This window comes from Parus major, chromosome 3, assembly GCF_001522545.3.
Source record: "Parus major isolate Abel chromosome 3, Parus_major1.1, whole genome shotgun sequence".
NCBI lineage: Eukaryota > Metazoa > Chordata > Aves > Passeriformes > Paridae > Parus > Parus major.
The window spans coordinates 58,658,540-58,680,164 of NC_031770.1; the positions used below are offsets into that span (position 1 = coordinate 58,658,540).

The 21,625-nt window shown below is 37.5% G+C and overlaps 1 protein-coding gene across 2 annotated transcripts in view; it reads right to left on the bottom strand.

The window, feature by feature from the left end:
* The window catches only part of ENPP1 (ectonucleotide pyrophosphatase/phosphodiesterase 1), a 50,773-nt gene that overhangs the window by 15,203 nt on the left and 13,945 nt on the right, over positions 1–21,625 (bottom strand). The window contains exons 2-13 of one of the 2 annotated variants that reach the window (XM_015621493.3): positions 21,542–21,614; positions 20,039–20,155; positions 17,009–17,134; positions 16,774–16,834; positions 11,683–11,780; positions 8,050–8,129; positions 6,627–6,746; positions 5,393–5,502; positions 4,581–4,646; positions 4,198–4,270; positions 2,423–2,531; positions 1,134–1,265 (exon numbers count right to left, since the gene is read on the bottom strand). In XM_015621493.3, coding sequence (XP_015476979.1) covers positions 1,134–1,265; positions 2,423–2,531; positions 4,198–4,270; positions 4,581–4,646; positions 5,393–5,502; positions 6,627–6,746; positions 8,050–8,129; positions 11,683–11,780; positions 16,774–16,834; positions 17,009–17,134; positions 20,039–20,155; positions 21,542–21,614 — 1,165 coding nt within the window. The remainder of the gene's footprint in view (positions 1–1,133; positions 1,266–2,422; positions 2,532–4,197; positions 4,271–4,580; positions 4,647–5,392; positions 5,503–6,626; positions 6,747–8,049; positions 8,130–11,682; positions 11,781–16,773; positions 16,835–17,008; positions 17,135–20,038; positions 20,156–21,541; positions 21,615–21,625) is intronic. The other variant, XM_015621494.3, reaches the window with a different exon arrangement.

Consider the following 21,625-nt stretch of genomic DNA (forward strand, 5'->3'; position numbering starts at 1 on the left):
GGAGCATTGCATCATGTAGTTTGATATTTTGTGTAATAGAGGCCCACTACATTTCATAGTTACTCTGTCCTGATTCTGACACCCAATACTTGACTCAAGTACCTGAAGGATTACCCTGGCAAGAGAGCCATTCATAATTCCTGCACAGATACATGCAGTGCTACAAAGACAGCTCTGCAACTTCATTATAGCAGTGCACACCTCCAAAGGATGAGATGCACTACTTCTCTCCCTGAATTTCTCCAAGGAGAACCTGAAACTGCATTTGACTCCCATGTTCTCCAATTAAAATATTTAAATATTTAAAACAGCTTAGAATAGCATCAAGCAGTGAAGTAAACAGAACTTAAAGTCACTGGGGTTAAGGTCGAAAAGTTTTAAAGGGCACAGAGAAAAATAATCTCAACAGAAAAAAACCCAATACAACCAAAAAATACTATGAAACATGAAGAAAGCTTCTGCATTCAACACTAAAAAGTACCAAAAATTGCAGGGATTAAATGTTCACCTAAAATAAGACTGCTTAACAAACCAGAGTTTAAAATTTGTAATTTTAAATGTAAAATGTACAGATGTTTAAATGTAAAAATCATTGATTTTTACTCAGTTTTATTATTTATGTTTACTTGCAGTTTACTCAATTACTGTTGGGTCATTTGGCCAATTTTTTATAACTACAAAACATAATACTCAAAATAATATGTAAATGATAGTAACAATTTTATATTTCTCTAAGGCAGAAATATTGCAAATGTATACAAAACTTAATAAATTAGGAAATTAGGTGAGACAAAGGGAGGATTTTGGGGCTGTCTTGTGCACGTGTGATCTTATTCAAAGGAATGCCATTCACAACACAGGACGTATTTGCAATTGGTAACTCTGAGGCAGCCCATCAAATGTTTTTATGTTTTTGAATGTGGGATTCAAGTAGTTTCAGACTTTGAAAGTCAAATGGTCTTTAAAAGCACAAGTGCACACCCTACTTAGTATTTCCTTTTCATCATTATCCAGATTGCTCCTAGTTGGCATTCACTCAAGTTTACTAATGGAAGATGTGGATCCTAAGTTTGTATTTGTAAAGTACAAAAACATATAACCAAATAACAAAAGTTAGTTGAGCAACTACATACAAGAGAAATACTCATCTGGAACATTATTAGGTCTTAGGCGAGCTGCAGGACCGGGTACAACTATGAAATCTTGAACATTGTCCAGATAGCTGTTCAGATATGCTGTTTTTCTGCAGCTCCCAACTTCCATCCCTGTAAAAGGAAATACATGTTCTTTTAAAATTGAATATCAGTGTAGAGTCACCTTGCTAAGGAGACATGTAACTTTAGTTGTAGAAGTCAGAAATGTAATTTCTCTGGTCTTTTTATCAGCAATCCAAAGGCATCTGGCCCAAGAATACCAAATTATTCATGTATAGAAGATTAAAAACCAAGCATAGACAAACACTATCAGCCATTTCCTCAGCTGAGAAAGACTCTCCAATTTAATAGACAAACTTTCTTCTCTAAAGGGAAAAGAACTCTTATGAGCCTAAGAACAGTAGTAACAGTCAGATCAAATATTAATTTACCCCAGTATCCTACCTAATAATGTTCAGTACGTAGCTAAAGAAATACCCAATAGGCACAGAATTATTGACTAGTCCTTCACCCAATGCTCTTTATCAGTTTTCAGAAACCAAAGGGGCTTTGAGTTGTTTATTGCATTTGAACTCTTACTTTAAATAATTCCTGGCATCATCATAATAATATTTATTAGTGTCATAATTTTTTTAAGCCTGTAAATGTATTTGGCTTGCGTCATTCCCTGTGGCAATGAGTTTTGCAAGTCAATTTTGTGCTGCATGAAAGAGTGCTTACATTTCATTTGTCAAGAAAAGCAGCAGAAAAAAATAGTTAAATGCATAACTTATAGGAATAATTCCAGATATACAGAAAAGCTAGAAAAATAAATCAAAGTTTCATATTCACAGCCTTCTAGTAACATATAAGGGAACTGATAATGGAAATTAAGATATAGCTTGTATTTTCAGTTCCTCCACAGTTTGTAAATTGTTGTGTGCAATGTAGTTAGGAGACCGAAGAAAATTATATCCATTTTTTTACAGGTCACATTTTTTACTGTTTTTCTTTTACCATCTGCTAATGGTCACAAAAGGAATTATAAATAAAATATGAAAATTACTTAATTCCTCCCTAAGCCTTGCACTTCTTTACTCCTACATAAAATAGTCTGACTCTCTCTCACACTGATTATCTTTCATATCATCTTGATAACATAAAACATATTTTATAGGTATTAATTCCTTTTGTTAATCTTGCCAGAAACATACAAGTATAAATTCAGAATATTACTTTATAAAGACAGTTTTTTGAAGTTCTGATATACTTCATAAAATCAAATTTACCATGATCTGATATAAAAATAATGTTCAGGCATTTATGCAAGTTCATTTGCTTTAGACCATCCATCAGCATCCCTACTATTTTGTCCACTCTCTGTAATGCCATAATGACCTGCAGGACAAAAACAGGAATGAAAAGTAAATGTTAAAAATACTGTTAAATATGTCAAAATGAAAATAAGAGCCTGCAGACTCACCCTCACTGTTCAGTTACCTCCCCCTAGAGAAGACTGGCTATATCTACACTATACAGCCCTTAACCCAATATTTTTTCTGTCCCATACTGCACTACAACACAGCTACACATTTTTAGGTGTTATTTCAATTGCAGATGCTTAAAAAAGAAGGAACAAAACCCAAAACAAAAGCATCAAAAAAACACCACACAGGTTATAACCAGTGAGGGTGGTTTTAAAGTATGAAATTGAGGATGCTTGTTGCATTGTACTTGGGCACAACCAAGGACAGCAGGGAATGACAAAGAATGCAGATACTGATGTGCTGGATAGAACAGAGGACACCAAGCCTGCAATACCCTTCCTCAAAATGTCTGTTGGGAATTGGACCAAACTGTCCTTGAAGTTGTACTCTGAAACTAATATCCAGTCAAACTACTTTAAATAAACTGAGAAAGGCAAAAAATTAGCTACCAGTTTAGCACTGCTTGTGATCAGGGGTCTGATGCCCAAGCTCACTTGCAGAATTACAGTACTGGAGCTACCTTTTGAATACTTGCTAGGTTAAAAAAAAAAAAAAAGTATTTTCCAATGAAGTAATTCTGTCACCTCACTGAACTACTAGTACAAGCTGTCTTGCTTTGTATCAACAAAGAGATGTTCCTGAAGAGACTATATACAAATCCTCAGGGTCTTTCTCTCCAGAGAATTCCTGACACACAGAACTTTAGATCCACTCATTAAGCAAAGAAAAAGATAGCCAAGTTAATAATTTTCCCTGTACTGTGGTTCCAATTATGTCTGCTATTTCCTTACACACATAGCAACTATTCACAGCTCAAGAGGAATTGGCACGAGCTTTTTTACTCTTGTCACCACTGAAGCTAAATACCCACTTATGATGCCTAAACTCCCTGACTGCTCAAGATGGGAGAATGTTACAAAGGTCCTGAATTTCAAGAACATTTTCCTTTGCATTTTTCACTTTGTTTTTTTAAAAGGTAAAGCTATTCATTACTTTTTAAGACAGTAGCTGTCCAAAGACTTCTTACTTATATTAGAAATCACTGACTGATGGGGCCCATGTTCTTTTATCCGTCTCTTTCTGAGAAGGCACAGATTATAAGTGAAGGGAGATAAAGCCAAAATCCACCCAACCTTAGCACAGAGACTGGAGGGAAATGAATGACAATTGTAACAGGAATACTTAATCATCACAACTTGGACATTGTTATGTAAATCCTTTTTCTTGCTAAATTCAAATTATACAAATTTTCTGTCTCCATTCCCCTCCCATGCCAAAAAGCAACATGAACCATTAATAGGAGCAGATAAAAGAACATACAAGACATACCCAAACATGTGTTGGTAATTTAAAAGTTATTGAAATAAAGAAAATGAAAATTAGGCTTACTAAATAGGCTATTATATGGTTTATATCAATGTTAATCGTGAATGGATTCTCATTCACATTTTTTTCCTAAAAAGCGTACTTCACATGATCTCAGTTAACCTAACATGGATTATGGAATTTATAGAGTCAGAGCAAAGCTTCAAATGAAAAAAAATAAAATAGAATTAAGAAACTACAGAATTACTTACTCCGCTGCTTACTGGTCCAAACTTATGGCCCGAGGAATCTGGTTCTTCTAAATACAGAGTGTAAAAGTGTGGTCTATATCAAACAGTACCAAAAATGTAATATTTTACATACATGTTGAGACAGTTTGAGACAGTTAAGAGATTATATTTCAACAATGGAGAACAAATATTGGAAACAACACTGTCATTCAGAGGAAGAATACATTAAATGGACAAATGCAATTTAAAAAGTTTTCAGTCAGAGAAACAGGTTTGCACTGAATAATATTTTAATATTAATAGAATAAATCATAACATATTGTTTAATACAGAAATTGTGTTTACAAAGAAATTCATTGCAATACCAGTCAATCAGGAACTCGCACTCGCAAATGTAGACCTACCTTTCATCTTCAGGTAGCTGCAGCCAGCGAAGGACACTCACCACTCTTTCTTCAAAGGGGATTGAGCTGCATCAAAATAATACAATATCAAGAGCTAAATCTTTTAGCCATACATTACCAAAAAAATCACTGTACTTTAGCAGAAAAAAAACCAAAAAATCATTACAGGCTTTTTTTCAGGATACAAATTTGTATCAAATTTGAATCAAAAATTCCATCCTGTATGAAAGGTGTAAGAAGAGAAAATGATCCTTAGATAGAAATGAGAAACCTTTCTTAGGCAAGATTTGAGATTATTAGATAAATGGTGATAAACATGTTCATTAAGCAGAAAATGTTTAGTTCCAGCGAAGAGCAATTACTGACTTAAATATGTGTGCCTTAATATTTTCAAAATCTGTAATGAAAATAATTTTAAATTGGAACAGCTTTCCACAGTCAACAGTAAAACTAACTTTCATGGACAATGTCACATGAAAGCCTTATCCATTCATTACGTAAGAAGTTTGTATTGAAATATTCTACACCAGCCAGAAAGGGTTTTTATAAACAGAAAGAGTAAAGCACTAGAGCTTCAAAAGCTGGTTATGCTTAAAGCTGATTTTTACACCTCTTACCATTAAAACATTTCTTGAGAAATGAAAAGATAATTAAACATCACACTGAAACAAAATTAATTGGATCTTGACCTTTTTTCCTTATGGTACAAAATTATTTAGAAAAGTAGGGAAAAAAATTATGTTCTCTCTGGCACCTGTCCCACTGCAATCATTAATGTAAAGTATTCCTCTGAGACACAGGTGTTTACATACCCATTGTATATTTCATACAGGTTTGGAAAGGTTCCATTCACTGCTACATCAGACCCAGGCCAGAAGAAGGTCCCTGCTTTCAGCCCTTGGTACATGGCTGTGAGCCAAATCTGCCGGAGAACATTGGAGAACATTTCCCATCGTTAGCACCCGTCACCGAACCAGCTGAGAGACTGCCAGGCCCACGGCCACCATCACCAACCCTGCACCCCTCAGCAAGATCCAAAACTAACAGTGTCATGGAGCACTCCAGCCAGCCTGGCTGCCATGGCTTTCTGCAGCCCAGATACACCTTGTAGGCTGATTCCTTGCGGCAACACGCGCATCCCTGCTGCTGCAACGCCACAGGGAGCCAGGACTGAGGTAGGAACCATTAGTAGAAATGCAATCCCCAGGAAGGGGAAATGTCTCATAAACAGTGACATAAGAAGGGGTGGGAATATTCCAAGGATCTCTGTCCCACACAATCTTGACATATGGAAACAGCATTTTTGTCAGTTCTTTTGATTTTACTGCTGCTCTCTGGTTTACAGATTTATGCATTCTACACATTTCCTGCCTAACTCATACATCACTCTATTCTCAATGGCCTGCAAATTCTACACCTGTGCATTCTTTCTTCAAGGAAAGAAAACAACCAAACAAGACAAAACAAACATAACAACACAAAGCAACAAAAAGAAAAAAAAAAAACAGTCTTTCCCACAGACAAAATAGTTACATCTGATCTCTTGCTACTCTTCAGGCTAGTGCTCACTCAAACTCTTCCATGACACTTCTTTTTCATGGCAATCTCATTAGTTTTGCCATAGGTGTATAATTGAGCTGAGACAATTTCTTTTAAAACCACATCTTTAGACTTACAAGAATTTAAGCAGAGCAGAAACCTTTATTACTGCTTAATATTCAAACTTACTGGTCTGTTGATTTCTTCACCAGAGTTAACTGCAAGCCCACTCATGTTAAAAACAGACCAAAATCTGCTTGCTATATTAGCTATTTTAATCCAGCATTCTCCTTAGGGAACGTTCTGTTTAAATTCAACAAAACCTGTTACATTTTGTTTCATTTGTTATTTTGCAGCTCTAGTAGTGCAATTCCTAGTGGTGCTGAGTAACACTTCTTGGCTGACTTAGAATTACCCTCTGTACTCTTTCAACATCACTGTGCATCCAAGCAATATTAAGTAACATAACAGAGTGATGTACTTTCTCAGAATGGTATTTATACTTACAGGCTGGCCTTGGTACCACTGTGGATTAAACTTCTCCTCACTTTTAAGGGTGAAGGATGCATTTCTTTTGGGGTCGTACATCTTGTTATCAATTATACCATGAGATTCAGGATACAGCCCCTGTAATTGAGAGTATGTCTTGTTGCAGTGCTCTAAAGAAAAAGAACCTTCCAGCTACTCAAACATGTCCTTTAGACAAATATATCCATTGAATAGTCACTCTACTGGTGACTTCTACTCCACCAGCAGCTCAGGACCCAAATTTAGCACCATCATCTCTCATTGCTTCCAAGCCCTACCTTCCAAGCCTTGTTTGCTTCTCAGTGAGTTTTAAAAAAATTGGGCACAGTTCTTTGGGATCAAACTGAAGGACACTGTTTCAGTTCACACATCTGTTGTATCTTTAGTACCAAAGACAAAACAATTACCTATGCTAATTACTCCATCACATGAGCAAAAGCTCTAGCTGTAGAAAACCATTATGTGAGCAGTCAAAGAAGTGCAGGCACCAGGTCTTGGGTAGTTTCAGCAGATTTTGTGCCCTGTCTTTAAGCAGACTAGCTCTTTTTACATTTATAATGGATAAACCACTACCACCATTAGGACCTTGCTACTTTTCACAAGAATGAGGAGCTGCAATAAAGCTCTCTACTTTACAACTCACATGGCTGCTGGGCATGATTAATGTTTCTTAGTTGCATATTCAGTCATGGAGATTTGTGACAATTACACAATTAAGCATCTCATTCCTGAACTTCTGCTCCCACCAAAGGTCATCACAAACTGGGAAGAAAGTGCAGATCCTAGTACTTGATTGAATTTTAGTTGTGGCACAATGAAACTAAAAAGGATGTCCTGGATTCCAACCCTGCATTTGTGTTGAAAACCTTGATTTTTCTTTTTCCTCCTATATGCAAGAGATGGCAAATTTGTAAGATCAGCTTTCTGACATTTCTGTGCAGGTTTGGGTACGGTCCATCACACAGAGCCAATACCAGCATGATGCTAAAATCTTTCCTCTCATTTATACCCTTCTTTTCATCATGACAGGCTACCTTAATGAAGTGGAATAAGGTTGGCAACTTAAAGCAGTCAAGCTGCTCCCACTCCAAGAGAGGAAACTGCAATTTAGTGGAAATAATTTACATAAATGAGGAGTTGTAAAGTGATGTGAACTTTTGGCTATATGGGATTTTTCACAGCTACTCTTGGAAGAATTGGATTTACTTACATTAAACCTGGACACTTAACTGTAGTGTTTTATAATAGCTGTTAACCTAAAAATACATAAATATAATACATATTTTTTCCTATTCTGAAGGGAAATCAAATTATTTTAATAATGCATCAAAATATACTATTCCCTTGGAGAAAACCTGATAATGAACAGTAGTGGAAACATATAATATACAAGAATTCTTACTGTAACAATGGAGTAATGGTTGGGAAAAGTTTTTGAAGGATACACTGGTCGCATACTGGAAGTGTATGTTCCACATTTCCCTAGAGGAAGTAACAAAGAAAGTCAGCAAAATTACTGAAATAAAAATCTTGCAAGTTTCTCTCATAAAGATGTATAACTATTTAATAAATAAATAAATAAACAAACAAATAAATAAAAAGGAGCCAGAATTTATTTCCAAGAAAGGTTTCACTCTTTAAAATTGTGGACTTCAGTATTAAGTTTTCTTCCTATATTCATTTACAAGCTAAATGCCTAATAACACAATTTTTCTATACGCCTAATGGCTGACTGCAATGGTCACATGAGCAAAACCTACAGCCTTTGTGAAAGGCATGTACAGATAAGAATGAGAAATGAAAGAAATCACACCCTCTAAAGTTGCCCTGGTATAGAAAAAGCGCTGTCTGCAACTTGAGACCAAGCAGACACTTAACCCTGGGTGCTCCCAGAGGTGAAGTGGCTGCTGACACAGTAGTGCTTGGCTCTCTAAGTCATCTGTCAAATTGCTGCTTATTTTGCAGTCTTCATTCCTTGTTTGTGGGGCTTTTAAAATATAAAAATAAGCTCTTATTCTAGGATGAATGTCAAAGTTTTCTTTATCTCAGTAGACAAATCATATGGCTTTAGGGAGATTAGTTTACAGTATTTGCTAGTATGAAGAAGCATTAGCAAGGCCAAAATTTAAGCAAGGCCCCCTTATTTAAGGAATCTAAGTTTCCACCAGCAAACGTGTGGGCACCAATTTTCAGAAATAAAAAAAAGAAAAAGCCTTCATGAAAACTTAAAAAATACAAGAACTGCTTCAACAGATTCTGAAGAACCAAAATTAATGACCCTATAGGAAGAACATCACTGGGTCATCTTCACTATGACTCTGGGTAATTATATACAATATAAATAGAATAGAAATTAAAGGCTTCATAACATAAGAAGTGTTGCACCAAGGTATTTTGAACTCATGGGATTGGGGGTTCAATTTGATTTCAGTTGAAATAATCAATTTGCTTATTTCAATCAAGATAAAAGAAGCCAGGCGAGAAAAATAAATCCTCTCAAGTCACACGGGCATGCCCTCCCACACTTGTGTTCTGTACAATCACTTGCATCATTTTTATTACTGGTAAACACCTAGCACATTTCTACTACTTCCAAATCTGTTGTTGAGATTGTTTTCCCAAATCTTAAGTGTTTTGGTGTGGGTGGCTGGGGGGGGTTGAGTTTTTTTTCGTTGCTGATTGGCTTTGCTTTTTAAAGTAATAGAAAAACACACTTTAAAAGTTTTACCAAAAATCCCGGGGGAGTTTGCTAGGACTTTCCACAAGAGTTCTCTTTTTGGCTCATTGCCTTAGCTAAAGATGATTTAAAGATGATTTAAGACAAAAGGACAATTTAGTTAAAACTTAAAATATTACAGCATAATTGTATATAAAAATGTCTTCTCTGAACACCACATGAGCACAGCAAGACTGTGCCTGGGTTCACTAAAATCCCTCAGCTCCATGCTGAATTGTCCATCTTTCAAATAGCAGGGAGAGCAAATGTATGACAAAACTTGGTAAAAGCAAAATTATGATAGTCTTACAACATCTACTCTGACAGATCTCTCCAAGGAGACACCAGAATATCCCTGTAAGCATGGCTGAATTAACAGGACCAAATAAAGGCAGTATTTTTATCTATCAGAATTCTGCACTTGTCATCAAATGCTTTAAAGAAGAAAAATCCAGGCATGTAGCATGGCCCTAATTTAACAGAGAACCAGGCAATTCAATAAGTTACTGAATGTGAGTAGTTGTTCATTGCTTTGTAAATACTGTCATTCTTAAACTGTCTCATCTTGAAAATTTAGTGGTCCTATAAATGGGCAGCTCTGAACTCTGAAATTATTTAATTAAAAATTTCAGCAATAGTCAAGAAATTTATCCACTATCATTACCTGTCTACACAGAGGAACAGATTTTATTTCCCTTTTCTGAATAGTAAAATCCTGCAGGAGTATTCACTCACTTATATAGAAGTATATTTTTTTCAATATGACTGCTTCCACTATTTTTGGACACATGGAACATAAAGCACAGAGATTTGAAGCCACAGGCCCTCAGAGTGTTATGGGATATACACCTCAGTGACACCAATTTTCATTAATGATAATATTTTTCTCTTACTAAAGAAAATTTCCTTTATCTGTGCATTTCACCAATTTTTTACTAGGAGGGAAGAAAGAAGAAAACAGAAGAAAGAAGAGCCCATAGCACATTATACAGCAAAAGCTTTTAGCACATTGCCAAAAAAATTATCCAGAGTACTTTAGAACCATAAACATAATGCAGAATTAACATATTTTGTTGGATGTAAAACATGTATTATTAGGCAATCTGGTATTAGAGTCTTTTAAAAATATACATTTTGACCATTAAAAACCTCAAAGCTGTGGAGAAGTGAAATGATTTTGATGAAGATACAAAGATATTTTTATTTCTTAGCGGTCAGAATTTATCATGGGTCCAGTGCAAAGAGAAGTACAAGTTAATTACAGAAGTCAATGAGACAAGTCCCACTGTAGTCTACCCAGATCAAAGAATGAAGAAATTACGTGTCCAAGTGTATATCACAGACTGGAAGCCCTACAGATGCTTTGTGACACTTCTACCTTGTATCTCATGCAGAGCTAGAATAATTTGTACTAGCCAGATTCTCCTAGAAATGTCCCAGAAATCTTCTGGGAAGTTTAAATTTTTTATAACTGCATCTAATGAAAACTTTGCAAGTGTCTCATTTTATTCTAGCATGGAACAAATCTAAAAAGAACCCAAAACCTCAAATACATCTGCGAATTGTTATCCTCTGGAACACTTCAAGTTGCAAAAAAGCACTGTGTAAAAAAGCAAGTGTTTTTACTGATTTATTTTTAGTCAAACTGAAACCAGGCACCCCAGGTAGCAATTTATGAATGTCAAGAAGATTGGCATATTTTTCAGACAAGAAATACCATCAGTTCTCTACAGACCACAGCCAAAACAGAAACAGGAAAAGTAACTAAAATTATTTAGACACTACCAAATCAAGTAAGACACTAAAAGAGCTGAGGAATATTTCTTCTGGCAATGTTTGTTAAATAAAGGTTGTCTTGGATTCATTACATTTCTACCAGCCCTTCTATATAATCTCTTCTTAGTCTCTTCCTTCTCTTCTTTTTCCAAATATAATCAAATGCTTTCTAACTTGCTTTGCATTTTTCCAAAGCCATTCCACCAAATATGAGATGATATGAATTACTGAGTAAAAAGAATCTACTTCTATGTTGAAGAAATAAAATAACCTCACAGCAAAAAAAAATCCACCTCCTAAATATAACAGGGGTTATAACTTAAAAGATTTCCCTAAAAATCAAAATGTCCCTTTCCTCAAGCCCTCTCTTTCTTGCCCTTCCAGTCTCCAACACCTCAAATTCCTTGTTCATGGGTGTTCTTTAGGGAAACAACTTCCATATTCATGGCAGAAGAGTGAGGATTTTAAAGAGTGAGCAAAGCTGCATCTGTGGATTTTTCAAGTAAGACGTCATAATATTTCTTAGACAAAGAAACTACTCACGTAATTTGCTAATAACAGGTAGAAGTCCACCCCAAGTCTGCAAATATTCTGCTCTGAAGCCATCCAATGAAAATAGTAACACTGGAGACTTGGTAAATCTGAACAAACAGAAATTGAGTATTAAAAGACAGACTCTGAGAAACAGTTTCCTATCACTAATTTCAAGAAAGTTTCCCCCAGACAGTGGGAATGTTCATTACGGGGCTGTAAGCCAGGCCAAGGAAGTCCTCCTCAGCAGGGAATTTTTCTGGCACAGTGGTGAGCAAACAAGCTGTCCAGTCCCTCTGCTTGGAGGCTGGCAGAGCAATCTGAGCCCAAAGAGGCTGAGGTTTGCAGTAGGGCATGCACAGAAAAGTCATGACAAGGCCTGATTTCAAACACACCAATGAGATGAACAACAAGCCAAGATACTCAGGTGACCCATCTGGTGGGTTTGGTACTCCTTGTCCTGAAATCAGTCCCTTTGAAGCAACACTCAGCCCCTCCAACCCTGTTCTCCCACACCAAGCTAAGAGCAGGGAAAGAAATAGGGCAATGCAAAGCTGAACTTTCCTTTATTCATTTTGCTCCTGAACAAGCTGTAATGTAAATGAAAAAAAAAAAAATCATAAAAATATATATATATATATTGCACAGGACTGTAAGTAAGTCTACTGTACAGGGTGTGTTAAACCAGCAACTGAAACACATACTTTTCCTTTCATCCTAGAAAAGATTATCCAACCAAAAAGAATTTGCTTACTGCTCCAGGAGTACTACCAATATCCAAGCTCAAAAAATGTGGCCCTGCAACTGGAAACACTGTAACACCATTTCTGCCAAGAACTTGACAGATCAATTCAGAAACTGATTTCACTGGAACCAACAAAAATAAAATCTCCCCTTACAGTCTCCACAGGACCTATGTTTTCCAGTCTTGACTCGTTTCCAGTTTCAGCCCTGTTCAAAAAATTTCTCTCCAACTGTAAGTACTTAAAACATTGCATCACAGATAGGAATAGTAACTTCTGTAACATCAGTAACTTCTTCCTTGAAGAAAACATACCCTGTGTTTGACCTATAGACATGAGGGCATGTGAGACTGAAAAAAAAATCACTGCTGTGCAGCAATAACTATTGAAAACATGGAATTTCATTAATAAATTTAATATTTATAAAACTGTAACATTAAAATATCATTTTATTGCAATCTCATTTTCCCTTTTTATATTTACAATTTTTTAAAAAACTTTGTTATACTTTAGTTTCCAAAAATAAAACAATGAGGATAGAGGACAAATACTATTTATAAAGTGTTGACAATTTCTTTAGTGATACACCCCACAAAAAAATCTTAAGAGTCATTTACAAAGGAAACATTCATAAGCTGTGTGTCAGTCAAACAAACATGACTATATAAAACTAAGGAATAGTCAGGCAACCAAAACATGTCTATCTTAACCAAATTTTAATCAACAATTTGGACAACAGTTCAGCCAAAAGGATTTCATTAATCAGAATTATTATAGAGCCTACCCTATACCCCAGATACAATAAAACTTTTAGATGTCTAAGATGTACACTTGTAGCCTTCTTTTTAATTTATACAACACAGGTGGGAACAAGAAATTAATGATTTTCAGGTCAAAACTAAAGCTGTATGGCAGAACAGAGTAAGGAAACTTTATCCACTACCTTTGCCCATATAACAAGTAATTTTTTGCACCACGGATTCAGATCTCTACAAGTTTAGAGCAAGCAAACACCTTCCTTCTCCATGCCCCTTCTCAATAAATCGATTCACTTTGATGCAGAGGTCTAAAAATCTTCACTGCAATGTTGTGGGCAATAAAATGTTATTTTGAGGCAAAGGTTTTTCAATATTACTTACCAACTAGTCTAACTTTTTTTTAAAAAAAAAGGAGGAAAAACCAAACCAAAACCAAAAAACCCCACCAAACTTAAAACAACCACTTAGGAAGGGACTTTACGCAACAGTTTCTGGTTTGGCATTTACAAGTAAACCAACTGTTAAATACATGTTTTGGTTGTCTGCAAATCTAGCTACTGACCCCTTTGCACATGTAAAATTAAACTTGGCAAAATAGGCCATTGCCACAACGAGGGTGATTGCCCATTTCACTTCTTGTATACTCTACTCATGCCAAAACCCATAGATTCAGCGATCTGCCCTGGTGCTCAGCAAAGCAAAGCATGACAGACCACGTTAAACTGCACTCTCTTTGGAACAGCTCCAGTAAAATCCCCAGGCAAACTGACCCAAGCTCCATTCTGAGGTATATCAGCCACTTCCACATATTTTTCCTGTCAGTAGGCAAGACTGCACTTGCTGCTTCACAAAGGGGTTGTCATGAGCAAGCAAGCCTGGGAGGCTCAAGTTTTGGTCCTGTTGGTGATTCATGCTGGCTGTGTCCAAACAGTAAGACAAGCATGTTTCACAGCTCTTGGAGGCCACAGTCACATCCTGACTCCAAACTGGAGGAAATGCAGTAGCAATTATCCCCTCCTATAAACTAGCTTCTATGGAAACATTATGCAGGCAGCACTGGCTTGCTGTGGTCTAGTAGATTCACCAGTCTGGATGATCAAGAGGCCAGAACCATGGACAACATTGCCAAGTTGACCTCCCTCACTGCAGGCAGGTTAGACCATAATTAAAAGAAAGAGAAAGAAAACAAAATAGGAAGGAAAAGAAAGTGCCCTTGAAAAGCTTAATGTAGTACACAGAAAACTTCCTATCCCACACACAGTCATACACTGCTGCCTATATACAGCCAAAAAGCACAGGAAGAAGAGCTTTCTTTTCCACTAAATGTACAGAAAGCCTCAACAGGAGGCATAAGAGCAATATCCAGGTAAAAAGACAGATCAGTAAAGAGGAAAGTAATCAGATGCTCTTACAGCTCAATGAAGATTGAGCAAATAGTAACAGGCCTGAAATACATAAAAAGACACAAGGACAAAAAGATAGCAAAAAGTCATCAGAAAAGCCATCTGTGTAAGTATTAGGATAAACTGCTTAAGTAGGTTTGAAATTTCCGAGTATTATCTCACTCATGGAACAGTGGGAAGGACTAGATCACTCCTGAGATCTTATAGCTTATTAACTTTATAACCCTATTAAACAACATAGAGCCCAGTTTTGGAAAGGCTTAGTTGTGTACTTAATTTTAAGCAGTTGATCAGTCTCACTGAAATCAGTGGGGCTTCTCAGATTGTCATTGAATGCTGTGTCATCTTTTGTCTATTCTGCACTACAGGTGCAGCTAAAACTCAACTAAAACTAAAACCACCACAGGAATAGCTAAAACCCAGCTAAAACTAAAACAGAATAAAACCAGCAATCTGAACCCACAAAATATGCTGTATTAATATGTACAGAATCAGAACTGATATTCTGAAGTCTCAAAATGAGCACTGCAACTAAATTCACTTGCACTCCTACCTACCACACAGCATAGGAAGAAGTGGATTGTTTACAGACTTGTTACTTTCGGGAGAGGCTTGTGTGCTAATAGTCCAAGATGAACCTTAAGTCAACACTGATTCAACTTTCACCACACATCACGCTTTCCTGGGCCAGGTTTTATTGCAACATTTTGGGATTTACCAGGATTAAAACAATTTTTGAGGAGTAACTATGTATCCCTTTCATGAGCTGAACAGAAAGAAAACAAACAAAAAACCCTAAAAACAAGTTAACCAACTTGTTGGAGTTGCCCTAGAGCATCAAGACTTTTGTTTGTTTACCAACCTCTTGGGGGCAACACTTCCTAACCTTGTGTTAGAGAAATCAGCATCCTAGACTCAGTCCCCAGCACGAAGTCCCAAATAGCTCCTGAATTTAGAACAAAAGTTAATGACAAAAAAAAAAACTTCAAGAGCCATCTAGCTATCACCTTCCTACACAGGGGATTACTGGGGACTTGGACTACAAGCTGGACAGAAGCTCCAGTTTCTGTCCTGATGAAGGTTCTGACATGTCAGCATCTGTTAGTGCTCTGAATCAGAGTAAAGGGTACTCAATTGGTATGAAAGATTTCAAAAGGAATTGTATTTTGTTTGACAGTATTATAACTCCAGTGAATAAATATAGCATGATTTAAATATCTTAAGTCAAAAAATAATGATGTAAGAACAAAATAAAATGGTTTTACTTTACTAGAAATATCCCATTGCACTGTAATTTCCAAATCAAAATAAAATCTGGTCAAAATAAGGTCTGTATTTTCTGATACTCATCAGATAAGAATATAGTTGTCCCATAATGTGTCTAGCAAGTATTTACTACTAGAACATAAATCAATCAAGAATTTAAGTTACTTCTGTTGATAGCTTACACATACAATCATAGTTTATAGTCAACTTTAACTATAAAGTTAGTTAGAAGATCTCACAGCAAAAACAGTTCAAGTAATACAAGATTTTTTTTCCTGGCTGTGAGGTTTGCTGTACTATTCAACCTTGAGTGCTGATGCCCTAAACCACATGAGTCATTCCTCACATACACAACACATAACTTGCAGGAGCAGGCCCAGTGTGGAGCTGAGCCAGAGAATACAAGGATCCCCTGGCACTTTACACCTTTTAAAGAAAGTAATTCAGACAGCTTACAAACAGCGTTGTCCCACTGCTGGTGAAGCTGGAACAGAGACCTGCCCACAATTTGCAGTTCTGAGGCTGGAAAATGCAAGCTATTGGAAAGGTCTTTTGAAGAGGCAAGGGAGGGAGACCATCTTAGGGGTCTATGATTGCTGGATGGGTCCCAAAATATTTGGAATGATGGGTATTGTAGTACATGTAGGTCAATAAGATAGCTGGAAACTGGGCAGGGCACACACAGCTGTGAGACACAGCAGGGCTGAGGAACAGACATATCTTTCAAGGCAAGCAAGTGCTGAGATAGAGCAACCTGATCTGTTAGTAAGCACCACCAAATGCTGGCTGAACAGGTGTTCATCTCTGCCTGGCAGCTGCTTTCACTGTGCACGTAAAAGGCAAGCAGGGCCCAGAAAGGCACAGCAGGGAAAACAATCTCAAAAATGAAATGCAAGCAAAGAGCAAAACTATGCAAATGTACAATTTCCTCACCCTTTCGGACACTGAGGTTCAGTAATGTCCTCACATTCTTCTTCAACCCAGCTTGCCTCTCCTTGAAACAAATGAGTGCAATTTATTTTTTAAGACAGTACATTCTTACTGATAAATGCAAGTTTGATTTTTTTTAATTTTACCAGATGCTTTTAAGGTTATACTATGTTCTTGCTCCTTTTATACAAATATGGGTACATATGTAAGATGGTAGTAATTTGTTGATGATATTTACCTTTACAAACAGCTTGATAATTGACACAGCAATCTTCATTTTCTACACAATCATCTGAACAGGAACAATGATATTCTGGTCGCCTCTTTTCTCCACACCTGAATTTATTGCAGGTCCATATGTGGGCTAAAACACAGGTGAGAGAGAAGGACAGCACAATGATTAATACTGCTGTAAGTCCAGAGCAAATAAAGCAAATGTTCAGTCTCAAATATCTACTCACTAAGAAATAGTCGTCAGGTGTAATAGAGATAATGAGTTATCTCACACATGCATAGTATCACAAACTTTGGCACTTCAGGAAATAGAAACACTCATGACTAATATCCAAGAGCAAAGTCATCAGAATACAATTATGCAGCACATGGGTATAAATATCACAGATCAGAGAGAATACATTTTACAGAGTTCCTGAAATATAATAATTTATGTGGGTTTAATCTGGTAAACTCATACTATAAAGAAGTTTCCAAAAAGCTCCACCAGAGAGAGAAAAAAAATTGAGTCTGAATATGGAATGCCTAGAAAACACTGAGCAGCAGTAATTTATTCTCACTTACATTTGAAGTCACATTGGATTTTACCAGTCATCATCAGGCGCTCCACCCTCTTTCAGCACCTCTTAGGCATAGGCATCACTGTCACTATTTAAGACTCTATACACAAGCTCACAGGAAGACCTGCTGACTTCAGCTCCACTGCTGACTCTTAGAGAACCATGTTGGTTTCTCTGAATGGCATATTCCAGTACTATCCAGTTCTATCATTTGAAGACCTGGGTGTCCTGGTTGAATATAAGCCAGCAGTGCCCTGGCAGCCAGGAGGGCCAACCCTGTCCTGGGGGGCATCAGGCACAGCATCACCAGCCAGGCAAGGGAGGGGATTGTCCTGCTCTGCTCTGAGCTGGGGTGGCTTCACCTCGAGTGCTGGGGACACTTTTGAGTACCACAATATAAGAAAGGCATTAAACTATTAGAGAGTGTTCAAAGGAGGGTCATGAGGATGGTGAAGGGTCTGGAGGGGAAACCCAATGATGAGTAGCTGAGGTCACTTGGTTTGTTCAGCCTGGAGGAGACTGAGGAGAAGCCCCATTATAGTCTTCAACATTCTCCTGACAGGAAACAGAGGGGCAGGTACCAATCTCTTCACTCTGGTGACCAGTGACAGGGCTCAAAGAAAGAGGATAAAGCTCAGTCAGTGAGCTTTAGTAGTATCAAGAAAAGATTTTTCATCCAGAATGTGGCTGGGCACTGGAACAGGCTCCCCAGACAAGTGGTGACAGCACCAAGCCTGACAGAGTTCAAAAACCATTTGGACAACACTCTCAGACACATGGTGTGACTCCTGGTGTTTTCTGTGCAGGGCCAGGAGTTGGACTGCATGATCCTGATGGGTCCCTTCCAACTCAGCGTATTCTATGATTCTATGGTTTATTATCAGTCATAAACACAAATAGATCCTTTACATTCAGTGAGGATAAACAGTGAATTTACCAGCTGAGTGAATACTTAAGTGAAGATCTTAACAGAGACATGGAAGCCAAATCTAAATGTTTGAGCAGAGGATACTCAATGATTTTCGTACATGACTAGCAATTAGAAATCCCTAAAAGCATTGTCAGGAGGTTAATCTCACTTTCAGGTTGCCACACTTCAGTAACTCCACTAATACCAAATCAATCTTGACTTCTATGAGAGAGAAGAATCTATTTTGGTTCTAGTTACATGATATTATTGGGAAAGTGGAATTTGATTCTCCACTGATGTTAAGGCTAATTAAAAAAAAAAAACAAACAAAAAACACCACCAATGAAGTCATTCGCATTCCTAGTGCTAAGGCAGACTCTCCAGTTTGTTTTTAAAGAATGTTTATACTCAGGGGTAGTGATAAAATAAAACAGAGTAAAACCCATGTGATTATATACCTGGATATATCAACTATATACATATAACTTGACCTTTTAATAGCAGTCAGTTGAAGCAGGGATCTGAGCTCAGTTTAATTCCTTGGTTTTCAAAGTCCACACTGGAATTTTAAATCAGTGTGGTCTCACCCAGAAATTAATCAAGTGTATGTAAAGAAGAGTAAGAAGAAAAAAAAAAGTTATGTGATAGAAATGCTGCTTTTGAAGCATAAAGGCAAATCCAAAGTAGAGAAAATAGTCAAGTGCTGCCCCTGGTGTTCTACACACACTAAAATCTTTCCCTGTAAAATTCCTCCAAGGTATTTTTCACACGTTTGTCTATTTGACCTTTGCCTTCTGGCAAATCATGGCAGCTGCTTCTCATTTCGCAATCCTCCACCAGTGCAATCTGTTTTGTAATCCTGCCTTGGTTCATGCTCATGACCCTTGCTTCACACTCAGGCTGGGGAGTAGCAAGGCCGAGGGCCTGAGCAGCTGGCAAAGGAGAGATGGCAGCTTTCACAGAGCTCTCTGTCCTTCCCCTTTTTCACTCAGGCGATGACAGACAAATGCAATATGCAGGGTGCACTTCTATTCCAGGCTTGCCCAAGAACGTAGGAGTCATCCCTGATGCCAGGGACAATGTGGGTCACTGTTGTCTCACCACCAGCGAACAAAAAAAGCTGGCTAAGACCTCGAGTTGCCATTGTTCCTCCTCCTTTCCTCCTTCCAAGGGGGAGGGCAGCAGCACAGTCTGTTGCAGCCTCTCTCCTCACAGGAGAGCTATGGGAAAGCCAGCCTACTGGCAATATGTCAGCTCCTAAGTAGTCCAGCTGGGTGAAATACAAGCTTTGTTTGTGCCAAACAGCAGCTGTACCAGAGCCCTGATGTTTCCACAGGAGTCCCCAGTACCACCATTACCTCTGCAACTCCATCCAGGAATGTGACACAGAGAGCACAAAAAGGGGGAGAGGAGTGGCATGAGAAGCACTCTGCTGTTCACTAGTCTCAATTTGCACTCACAGCCCATCTGAAATCAGCCCTGACCACAGCAGTACTCACATAGCTGAGCTGTCCCTTGTCAAAGAACAGGAGAGATTGCTCCCTCAGCTTTTTTCCATCCTTACCTGGTTGTATACATGTTTCCTGGTAATCTAAGCAGCAGTTTCCAAGCTTGACACAATCTTTATCACAACGGCAGCTTCCAAAGGTCCTTTCAAAACAACGACCTTTGCAGGTTTTCACTGTAATATTGGATAGTGTTAGATGTCAGTGGCTGAGCCCAAAGCAGTCAGCATGCAAAAGAAACACTGTCAGCATGCAAAATGACAGTGGTCGTTCCACAGCTTACAGGATGGCTGCAAAAACAGTGACAGCCAAAGGAAGGTCTTGAGCCAATCAAATGGTTGCTCTTACTGAATAAAAATATGTTTTCATCATTTTGAACAAAGGGTTCAGTTCTCTTTTAGCAGGAACATGGTGTTTCAGTATTGGCAGAAACCAAGGAAATAAAAGCTAGTTGTGACTCTCCTTGCTTTTCTGTGTCACAGGAGGATGTGAGTAACATCACTCAGAATATGTAAAATTTCAATACATGAGGAGGGCTCTTCCAAAGCAGACACCAGAGATACAAACTTGAGTATACTGCTCACTGGTTTATTTTTGGTTCAGTTTAAATATGAAAAAAAGATTCTTCCACTACATTGGGGTTGCTGCGGGAAGGGGAATAATCATTCAAAAAAAACCACCCAGCCAGAAACTGGTGATGTGAATGATTAACAAAACTTAAGAATTTGGTTATGCTGTCTAACCCTGAGCAATCACCAGAAGGGAGTGACGGGAAATCCTCCATCTGGCTCCTCCTCTGAACAATCTTGAGGTGTGTGATATTAGGAAAATGAGATATTAATGAACCAATACTGCAGAGCTGTAATTAAATGAGAAGAAACCTATATATATATTGTTGCAGAAATTTTATAAACTGAACTTTAGTAAAAGTCATTTTATGTTCAGATTTGAAATTATTCTTCATAGCTGTTCCCAAAGTGAAACCTAATTTCTTTAAAAAAAAATAAAAATCTTTTGTAACCTTCTACCTGAAGAAACTTCACCATTGAAAAAACCACATATTTTTCAGGACAGAAAACAGACAGAGGAATTCCACCAGGAATGTTTTCAAGCTACAATTCTAACCAGCAAAAAAATAACTTTTTTTTTTTCCCCTCCATAATTGACTGGAAAAGATGAAAAACAAATGTTCCAGGACAACGTGAAATAGAAGTTGTTGTGTCTTGTTGTTTCATTTTGTTTTTTTTAATGGTGAACTGAAAAAAGCCAGCCATGTGACATCACCACAGTGACAGCTGGGATACATGGAAGCTGCCAGATCAGACACTGAGTACCAGGATCACTTTACTTCTCAAGTGAGTACACAAAATCATTGAGTACACCTGAAGTTTATTTTCTGGTATTTTTGTTCCCCTCTTATTGATATTGCTTCAAGCAATGCATGCAATCCTCCTCCTGCAGCAAGAAGGGTGGCATTCTGATAATGCAAAAATTAATTCACAAAAAGGAAAGAAAAAAGGAATTGTTTAACAATATTACTAAATAAAAGACCTATTATTTACCATCTTTTGAACAGCTAGGCTTCAGGCCAAAAATACATCCTAGGATTGTTGTTAACATGCAGACACAGAGGACCTGTGGGACAG